Below are 11,468 nucleotides of genomic sequence, written 5' to 3'. Positions count from 1 at the left end.
AACCTATAAATGGCGAATGGCTATATAATTAATACATTTGCTCGAACGCATTTTACACGCTTTCACACTTACAGTAACAGTAACATTATTATTTTAAGCAAAATCTCCTTTCTTGAATAACAAAAAGGCTACAGGTACTCATTAAATATGACATATTCATTTCTCACTTAGGTCACCATTTGAATTCGTTCACAAAGCAATTTATTCATTCCATAAGATATTCTGTAAATAAAAATATCACATTCTCACTTAGATCTAAGGATATATTTTCTTTTATAAATAGACCACCCGATTAGTTAGAAGACAAATACAAGCTGATCAGAAATGAATAGCATTCTCACTTAGATCTGAGGATATATTTTCTTTTATAAATAGACCACCCGATTAGTAAGAAGACAAATACAAGCTGGTCAGAAATGAATAGCAGCTTAAGCTGCAATTGTACTGTGATATTGTTAATGTTTTCTCTAAAGTCCAGTGTCTAAAGACATCCCTGTACTTTCGTGTTATAGCCTATTATCTATAACGTCATAGTTTGTCATGTCGTCTCTAGGTAACGCATTTAAATCAGCATATTGTTGCGGTAGATTCTCGTATACACGTCCGGTACATTCCTGCATTTCTGTTTCGTATGATTCATTGTTAAAGCTCTCAATTTGGCTTATGAAAATACAAGAAAATAAAGTTTACGGTATTTATTAATTTGCAAACGCAATGTAATTTAGTTAAATATGTTTATCTTCAACTTTAATCAAAGATTAATAGCCATTCCTTCATTCATTTTTGTAGACGATGAGGATGCTGCGTGACTATTGACCTTTTAAAATATGTTTTGTCGCTCGTAAATATATTTGTTTGTCTGAAAATGCTCCACTAGGCTGGATTGTATTTAATTACAATGCTTCAACAGTTAAAGAATTAAAAGTAAATGTTTTAAATACAAGAAACTATTTATTAAAAAACGAAACAGAAACACATACCTTTGATGTAAAGACTTAGTGCATGATTTTCTATCTGCAATGTAGATGATTTTCATATATTTGCATTATGTATACAAATAAGTGAACACATCAACAAATTGCATCGAGGTTTTGTACGTTGTAATTTTTTTTATGCAAGTTATTTTAAACTAATGAACGTATTAAACTTGAAACCTTAACATTGATATGAAATGTATAAATGACATTAATGATAAATGCTTACATGGATCAACGACCAATACATAATAGAAGGCGGTTAATTTATGCTATTTCTTAATCACCTTATACAAGTTATGAAGTTTGAACTTCATATTTTGTATGATTGCACTGTTTAGATCAATTGCAGTTATCTTTCAAACTGAAAAATAAGTTTATACGTACATATACATGTTTTTTTGTTGCGCATTTACTTAAATTAAGACTTATATTATGAACAAAATGTAATATAAATTATTAAATAATAAATATATTTAATATAATTATGTGTTTACCATTGTCAAATTGTAATCTGGATTAAAACCTAAGATGTTTGAATCCTATGATAAAAGCGGAATGGAAAATTAAAAAGAGGTTTTACTACATGCTTTTCGGTGGTTTATAGAAATATATCAGTGATATAAAACTGGTAATTTCACCGTTTGAAACAGTGAAATTACCACTTTGATAATTTCACTGTTTTGAATTTAAGCCCCTTATGTTGTTTCAGTGAAATAACAGCGTGCACAGTACTGAGTACCAACTTAATGAAGTGACGTCGTAAATGACGTCACGTTGTATTATAATTTGGCACGCTTTTCATTCAGTATTAGGTTTAAAGTCTTTTTAAAACGTTTCTTTGCATGTAATAAAAAGAAAATTTGTTTAGTTTAGTGTAAGATCGAAATATTTTTCACCTTAACAACACTAAAAGTTCATATTTCACTCGTGGCTGCGCCACTCGTGAAATATACCTTTTGGTGCTCACTCGTTGAAATATATTCCGATCTTACACTGAACTAAACAAATATCCTCTATATAATACAGATGGCAATCATCAAAGTCATTACGACATAGTTACCTGTTCCTTTGGTTTTTCGTTTAAACCAAATTATTATCCCAGCTGAGGTACCAATACATATGACAGTAATTATTCCCAATATAATTGTGGCAGTTTTGAAATCACTACTTTCTATTGTTTCTATGCCAACATCAACACTGGGGTCATCTGAAACAAGAGAGTTTATTATGAAATAAATAACATTTTCACGCATATTTTAATCCAATGGATAAAGAAATCTTTGACAAAACTGAGTTGCCATCAATTGGATGATGTTAACTTATCAGTGGTACTCACTCACATTGTTTTATGATATTGTTCTACAAATTGTTTCTGAAATTAGTTTTCAAGGAAAACCCATTAATATGATAACAATTCAGCACAGTACAAAATTAAAAAAAATCGAAAGTTATACAAAAATCATGAAACCTACCTTTTTCAATAAGGAAATAATACTGGTTATATATTCCGACGCTGTTTTCAACTGTTAATCGATATTGGCCTAGGTTTGCCTGAGTTACATTGACAATCGTAAGGTTTGTTTCCAGTCCTATTACTGATACTTGTACATCTTTATTACTTTGTAATGGTATCCATTCATTCGAGATTTTTTTGTACCATTTGAAACCATCAGAACTTGGCGTTGGATATGCAATAGCAGTAAATGTTAATGTTACAGGCTCGCCTATAGAGCAAGTTGTATTCGAAATTGCTTGCCAATCAGGCCGTGGAAGACCTTAAACAAAGAAAAACTGTTTTACTCTTATGGACAGTTAAGCATTTTTATCGATAAATAATGTTAATGAGAAGAATTAATCAAAGGCTTTAACATAATATATTGTGTGTGTCTTCGCACGCTGATATATTGGGGGTAATATTATTTATATTTTTGTCTCCTATATATACCCTTATATTTTTAATTTAAGCAGTATATTATTGACGAACAAGAACAAATGTACTTACAATTGACAGACAAATTGAGTGTTTTATTTGTTACATTTCCCAATTCATCTTTTCCTACACATGTATATTCACCCTTGTGGAAACAAGCCACTCTCTGTCGAACAAAGCTTAATTGGTTTATGTTAGCCTTTTCAATTAATCTTTTCACTCCGAACTTAATTTCAACACTTGATGCAGGGTTACCGCTAATGTTACACGTAAGCTGCAAGTTTTCGTAGTTCTCGTCGATCGTAACGTTTGCTTCACCATCATGCTCTTCAAAATATAACGAATTCACTGACGCACGCTCTAGATAAACGAAAATGAATAGATGATTGGCGTGTAATATATTTCCATTGAATATTTTGCAATAATTCAAAATAAAATGTGTTTCATTTGACCTGATGGTCGTAAAACGTCTTGAAGCAACTTTTCATAATCATGAAATTTTGAAGGTGTGATGCATTTTATCATGCATTTTTGTCAGGTTATTAAGAAATATTATTGTGTATTAATTTTCTTTTAAGACATAAAACTATAAACATATAAAATATATAAAAACAATCAGTTATTATACCTTAATAGATACATGATTGCATTTACCTCTAACATAGAGAGAAACTTTGTTGGAGGACAGTGCTTCATTTTCTGGCTGAATATTGAAAGCTTTGCAATACACTTCCTTGCCACTTTCCGAAATACTAGGTATGAATGCATGGGTTGATTCCGTACCGACAACTCTTTTCTTTTCTGTCCGTCCTATATACCATACAATTGTAGGTAATGGTCTGCTATCGCTAGTTGTACATTTGAATACTTCCGAAATACCATCGGTAACGTTTAGAGAACTGACCCTAGAACTATTTTCAATCTTTAGTGATACCCTCGCTACTCGAACTGTAAAATGAGACATGACTAGTATGAAATCTACTACAGTACTATAACGAAATATGTCAGAAGTTAATAAGGATCACTTATGAGTAATATTTATTTAAAATTAAAATCACCTTGTTCAATAATTATTATACCTTCCATAAAATTCTTGGAAGAGAAGATTTTTAAAGCAATGAAAACAAAGCAAAATGTTGACAATTAAACACTCGTTAAATTGCGTCTTTCATGGTATTCAATCTTTAACACTGAAAAATTTGGAATCAATAACACGAATGACATCACAAAGTTAATCGACTGTAATGCAACACTTCACACCAGTTCTGGAATTCTGGAAACTGAAGATACCTCGATAACATTAAATAGGCAAGAATAAATAAACAATAATGTAAATGGTATATAAACACTCTCATGAACCTGTTGAGCTCTTACAGTTCCTTGAGATGATGGTGAAGTGACAAATGAATTTTAAAATAAACAGCGACATAGATGAAAAAAATATAGAAAAAATAGATAAATTACCGGCAAATCTGATATTTACAGATGACTGTATTTTTACTTCATCAGAGGTACCATTTATAATCGTTGCACCACATTGAAACCCGACGGTATTGTCGGTATTGTCATTAAAAATCGTGAATTTTCGAAGGACTAAAGTAGAGGTAAACACCTTTTTAAATTCTTTGCATTGCCCAATTGTATGTGTTGTAGGCTCTGAATCTGACCATTTAGATTCTGATCCATCCGACTATAAAATAAGAATATAAATTGTAAAATCTTGAGATATATAGAAATTGACATGGGTTACTTCATAAATTATCATTATGCCCACACCATGTGTTTTTCTCGTTATTTTATGGTAATAACATACGCAATAATATAATTATACAAACCACTTCGTTCAAATCTTAAAATCACTTAAGCTCATTATTTCTTGATGAAAATATGACCACCTAAAGGAAAAGTAGAATAGCATTAATGCCTGGTAATGAGTGTTTTGATAAATGGATGGTTCTGGCCCGAAAAAGAGAAAATTATTTGCTTTCACAGTAAAAAAGAAGAAAAGTTAAAAAAGAAGATATTTATAGTTTCCCGTTATCCTGGGAATGTATTACCTGCAAATAATACCATATAAATGATGGAGTTGAAGAAATACACCCAGTAGTACACTTTAAAGTAACTGCATTGTTAGTTAGATCCTGGTCCTTACTTGGTGAATTTTCTAGATGTAGTGTTAAATTCTGTGGAATTTCTGAAATACAAGTATACAGATTTTTATTCTCTGATTTCAATTATCAAATTACTGACTGCTAGAGTGAAATAATGTTTCTAAAATATGAGCTTTAAATATCTGTATATGTACCGATTCGACAGCTTTTATTCGTTATGTCCACATGATATTGTCTAATTTTACAGCTATTAGCTTTTTGGGGTAATATAAGCAAATACATCAGTTATGTATTGAGCTCTACTAAAGATGTTTAATTTGAAAACATAGCCAGCCTGAATGATAAATTACAAAGCATTTGAATGATAAACCATACATGTCTACACTACAACGCACGAACAACAGGGGGCATTGTCCCCAAAGCGCTCATCCGAGGACAGACTGTAATTTCTGTAAAAAATGTGAAAGATAGTGTTTTCAATTTCTCAAAATGTCCAAACACCATAGCTGTACATCAAAGGACAAGAAAGTAGGTCACTGTGTCACCTGCAGGGAAAAAAGTGTGACCCCAAGGCTTTAATTTGAACACTCTTGAAGCAAGTCCAACATACATTTTTTCATGTAGAATATCAAAGCTCTAGCGTTCCCCGTTAGTTTCTGTTTAATGAATATAAAAATGAAAAGTAATGACCTTTAAGGCGGAGCTTATATTATCCTTAGGGCCATAAATGGAACAATCTTTGTAGAGGTTTACAATATCTCATGCCAAATATCTAACCTTTAAAAACATTGATAGAGGTCCACTAGACGATGTTTTTACGCCAAATGTTTGAGCTCTTGTCTGTGTCAATTCGGATAAGAATAATTTTTATTTTTTTACTATATGTTCATTATGAAAATCAATGATCCCCGGGGCAGGCTAAAGGGCTATATTTTGAACACTCTTGCTACAGATCTACTTATATGTACTCATATCTAACCTCTAGGCTTTGTCTCTCCAGAGAAGACGACATTTTAGTTTTTGCTATATAGACTTCAGTTGCACTCAATAAGACTTGAATATATTTTCCTTCATATTTTTATATACATTAACATCAAATAACCTCCGTAACGGGGCCTTTCTTATAATTGCAATCTGGACATTTTTCGGGCCTAAAAACAATCCAATTATGTCTTTCGCGTTGAAGTAGGGAACATATATATTTAAATTAACTTCCTTGGTCAGTGATTTTACTGCCCAACACGTAACTGTGTTTATTGTCCCCGTCATAGATAATTACTATAAATACTAAATAGTGCCCGGGATACATCCACTATTTCACATTACAAGTTATCCAACAAGCAACATATATAAACAATGACAAGGACTCAACATGCATATTAAAATAACGTTTGTCTTTATGATCATTACATATTGAAAACTATTTACATACTCAAATACACATTTGTGTTTGGGCATAGAACTATCAGAAATCTTTGAATTGAAACTTTCCGTCAGGAGTTGTGATGCATGTGGTTGTGTTTTGTGTATAAGTGAAAGGCGTAAAATGAAACAAACAAACAAATCAAAAAATTGTGTATAAGTATTTGCTGAAACAGATCTGAAAAACTTAACAATAAAAAAACCTGCAAAATATATCAAAATTGAAAACGTACATATTTGGTTGTGTAAATGCAGGCTCAAGGAAATAGAAACTTACATTGTCAACATAAGTGTCACATAATTTTCCCACCATTAAAGAGACATTAAGATGATATAAATGACATTGTATATTTACATCCTTTAAATTTAAAAGTGTATATTGTTACGAAACAAACACACTTAACCTATTACATACCATACTTTTAATTTCCGTAGTAGAATTAGCGTTGATAATGTTTTAGCTAAAAAAACATGTTTTTCCTAATAGCACCTTAATTTTCACGGATGCATTCGAGGTATGATCAAAAAATTCTCGGCCCGATATACTTCTAGCCACTACAATGACATTCACACACGATACGTCAATACCGATATCTTATTGAAGATTACTGATCGAGATACACGCAGTTTTTTCACAGATTACGTAAGATAAAACACATTTTGATCAGTAGAGGGGTGTGTCATTTAGACCAAATAGAGACAGTTGAAATCAGACCTCTGTAAGAAAGGGTTGTTCCTCAAGGGTGCACTCGGGAAGGAGTCTCCTTGCAATTATAGCACTGTGAAAAAATGGGCTGCTTAATTTTAGAGGGGCAGGGAGAGCATTGGAGATGAGTGGCCCGGGCGGCCAAAAGAGGCCACCTACGTTGAAACTGCCTAAGTTATGCACGATCTGGTCATGTGCTACAGAAGGCGAGACCTGCGAAGCATTGCTAGGGAAGTGGTAATAAGCTTTGGTTCAGTTCAGACAATTCTGACAATTCTGACTAATGGCATGTCACAGGTTTTTGCTTGATGGGTCCCCGGACAGTTGACTGACGACCAGAAACGGACCAGGCTTGACATTTCAATATATCTTTTGTCTCGCTACGAGTATGAATTTGATTTTATCTACCGGATTGGATCGTAACTCATGATGAAACATGGTCCATCCCTTCAATCCAGAATCCAAAAAAACAACAACAATAGAGCATGCAGTGGAAGCACCCTGGCTCACCCCATCCGGAGAATTCAAGAGGGTGCTATCAGCAGGGAAGATGATGGCTTCAATTATTTTGGGATAGTCAGGGGATAATCATGATTGACTATCTTGAGCAAGGTCGTACCATAAACGGTACGTACTATGCAGACGAATTGAGACGTCTGCGTCAAGAAATTGTGCGTTTAAGGCGGGGCAAAGTGACTCAATGCGTTCGGCTCCTGCATGACAATGCGCAAGCTTACACATCCCAAGTTGCGATGGCTAGCGCAACTGACTGCGGCTTTGAAATTATTCCCCATCCTCCATATTCTTTGGACTTGCCCACCCCCCTGACTTATACCTGTTTCCGAAACTGAAAACCAAACTTCGTGGTAGTCGTTTTGGAAGTAATGAAGGTGTCATGTAAGCGGTCATTGAGTTCTTTGAGGACCAAAATAGACAGTTCTAATTGGAAGGGTTACATAAGTTTGAGCACAAGTGGGCAAAGTGCATTAATGTAGAGGGCGATTATGTTGAAAAGTAAGACCATTAGTTTGGTTCACTGAATACCGGAAGTACATAAGGCCGAGAAATGTTTATCAATCCTCATACATTACACGTCTCATTACTTATTTAAGACAAAATGGTCAATATCCAATCGATTAATTTTTTAAATATATACACTATACAATATCATTCTATATATTTTCAATCAATCATATATTCCACCATTATTATAATCATACACTTTTATTTTTAAATATAGATGTCCATTATTCGAGAAATGAACAACTACCTTCCATCTTTTCCCATACTTGTAGTTGCAAACTACCATGCTTGTTTTGACACATTAGAGAAATGAATTTTATAGTGATCATCTATTTTGACAATAAAATATTAATTATACAAAAAGAACATCTTCATCTCAATTATGTGCAACAACTTACGTTCACATTTTGTGTCGTTCTGTGTTTTCTTGAACAGTATTTGATCATAGTTACACTCAAGACACTTAGTGTCCCATGGTGAACTGCATCTTCTCCTCTTACAATGCTCAATATGCGGGCACTCTGAAAATTTATATATCAATTTTCAGTCTAGTCAAAAGCATCTTGTCATGACATCACAAATATTTATCACTGAACAATATGTATGCTTACAACATCAAAGTTCATTGTCGCCGAATAGTCATAAAACAATATATAAATTCAAATATTGGATAAGATTGAAAGAAAAAAAATGAGATTTGAAATTAATTTCAATAAATTGATAAAATGATTGACCATAATTACAAAAAGTCCCATAAAATGTATCCGGACAATGATGCTGTCTATTTTTAATGTGACCTTCATTAAAAAAATCATTTTACTTCTTGACGTGAACTGCTATGTGAATACCCACAATTATCGTCTAAACAGTAATCAAAATTAAGATCACTATCGCAACAAGTCGAACGAGTTTGACATCCGGTTCCTCCTCTACAAGTACAGGAACAAACTGTCCACGATTTCCAGTTGTTTCAAATACATGTCCTGAGCCAGCCTTAAGCACATTATACCCAGAATGAAGATCAATGCGTAAAGGAAATTTGAGCAATATTTCACGATCACTGATATATAAAATGATAAGACTGTAGCAACAAATCAACACGTCAGAACGTTAAATATTTCCTTCAGTTAAACCCTGCCGTACATACATTTTCTGTGAGTTCATGTGAATCTGGTCCAAACATAAAGACATCAAAGTCAAACTTAATTTTCAATTAACAAACAACATTTGTTAACAAATAATCGTAATATCGACGACTATTTAACTCCGGGGTCTAAATAAATAACTCAAAACAACACTTTAACTTAATTGCTTAACGACTACAATGGAATTCGTCCGTTCAACAGTTAAAATACGTATATATACGACTGTCTTCCCTCCGATAACATATAAGTTAATATGTATCAAAATAGACATATCTACGATTTTAAAGATGTACTAAAAATATAAGAAATATTTCTCACTGGATGGCACAATATATTTATTTATACTTAGATTACAATTACCACGTATCTAAAGATGTCATTTAATAACAGGTGATTTAAAAAGTCGTAAACGGATTCTTTCCATAAATCTATCGGCCGCCATTTTAAATGGTGACATACGAATATCTCTTCCTAACTTTGTCAACCATCATGTCAATTGTAGTTATGTGTAAATCTTTCTCGCAAATACATAAACATTTTTTTTCTTTTTCTTCAAGTCTTCTTTATCTGATATATGTTTTGTCCGTTCCGACCCATCACAAGGATTGGAATATATGTATGTTACGTTTCATGTTGAACTTAACACTACATAAATACCATATTACTGTATCGGTAGAATGTTTTGAAGTACGATACTTTTTCATAATTGACATTATTGATAACGGCAACACTATTTAATTATAGTGTTCCAGTGTTTATATTATTTGTTTGGGTCAATAACAGACTTACACTTAGTCATATTAGTTGGATACTATTTAAATCGCTAGTTATAAAAGCACATTTAGATTCCAAACACAAGCTACAGCTTTATAATAAACATACTAAGAAATAACAACGTTCTTCTCTCTTTCCTAAGTCTGTGATAGATAAAGTATTTCTCAGAACATTAAACTGAAGCAATTGTCAGAATATTCAGTGTACCGATGAAACTTCCCGTCAACGTCTTATAAATTTTTCAAAAGACATTTACAAACAACAAAGAAAAACACAACAACAATTAATTGTGTTAAGATCAGCAGTTACTGTGGTAGACTTTCTTTTTCTTTTAACTAATGTTTCATAGACTGAAATCTTTATACCACACTGAAACAGTGTTTGAATTTATTTCGTCCTTTGTATTATGCTTTTTACTACTAAGTATTTGTTATAACTATTTGTCATAACAATTACTCAGTAATATAAGAAAATAGAACTAAACACAAGAAACGTTTTACAGTTTAATATGATACATAACTATGATTTATTAACAGACATCAATTTTAACTATATAAATATATATTTTACTCATATAAAACTCTTTTTAATCTTTAAATATAACCACAGAAATTAAATAATTTTAAATATCCAAAATATATCCAAAAGTAGTTTCAAGAAGACCGTACACACTAAGAACCTAAAGAATTTTTCTGACTGGTATGCTAAATCATCTATGCTTATTTACTAATAAAAGGCGGGAAAATAATCAAGAAAAGCATATAAAGCATGCGGAGGGAAAAAGAGAAAGGAGTTTACAATGAAATAATACATTTTCAGGAGTTTTCTTATTACTTTAACAAAGTCAGGAGCATACTCAAATGAAAAGTAGTTTAATTTAACTTTGCTATAAAAGATTATAAAAAATTACAAAAATATCTAATGAATCAAAACATGTTTAACTTGCAAAAATTCGCAAAGTTTGCGACACTCCCGCCAAAAATTTAAGCAATACAATAAATGGAAAGTACATCAATATGGATTTCATGACTGTATATTGTAAAAAGTCTATTTCAGCAATCTTCTGATGTTGCTTGGTAACGTCATCAACAGTAACTTCCTTGGGCAGCAGCGGCGTCTCATCTTGGGAAGTATAAGTAGTTTACGTCTCAGCTGTCTTCTTTGTGAAATGGTCTTAGTGACTGACTGTGGTAAATCTCCCGTTGAGTTTCCTGTAGAATCTAGCAGATCATCAATAAAGGTATTGGAAACATCTTCCGGTATGTAAGTATCAAGATAGCTGTCTAACTCTTGAACTAAGTCTAAAACCTCGTCATCAGAACTGATGTCACTATAACTGTGACTTATGTCCGAATAAAATCCATTAGAGATTAAACTTGG

General features: G+C 32.4%; 1 protein-coding gene across 1 annotated transcript in view; it reads right to left on the bottom strand.

Moving 5' to 3' along the window:
• Positions 1–171: 171 nt before the first annotated feature.
• LOC132734171 (uncharacterized) overlaps positions 172–11,468 on the bottom strand; it is a 29,716-nt gene continuing 18,419 nt past the window's right edge. The window contains exons 2-10 of the mRNA XM_060720882.1: positions 8,568–8,690; positions 4,965–5,101; positions 4,372–4,597; positions 3,562–3,855; positions 2,980–3,267; positions 2,450–2,752; positions 2,038–2,184; positions 981–1,014; positions 172–660 (exon numbers count right to left, since the gene is read on the bottom strand). Coding sequence (XP_060576865.1) covers positions 507–660; positions 981–1,014; positions 2,038–2,184; positions 2,450–2,752; positions 2,980–3,267; positions 3,562–3,855; positions 4,372–4,597; positions 4,965–5,101; positions 8,568–8,690 — 1,706 coding nt within the window. The 3' untranslated portion in view covers positions 172–506. The remainder of the gene's footprint in view (positions 661–980; positions 1,015–2,037; positions 2,185–2,449; positions 2,753–2,979; positions 3,268–3,561; positions 3,856–4,371; positions 4,598–4,964; positions 5,102–8,567; positions 8,691–11,468) is intronic.

The sequence above is a fragment of the Ruditapes philippinarum genome, unplaced genomic scaffold (genome assembly GCF_026571515.1).
Source record: "Ruditapes philippinarum isolate M1 unplaced genomic scaffold, ASM2657151v2 ctg6851_1_1_1_1, whole genome shotgun sequence".
Classification (NCBI taxonomy): domain Eukaryota; kingdom Metazoa; phylum Mollusca; class Bivalvia; order Venerida; family Veneridae; genus Ruditapes; species Ruditapes philippinarum.
The sequence above is the reverse complement of the archived record's forward strand: the minus strand, read 5'-3'. Positions and strand labels throughout refer to the sequence as shown.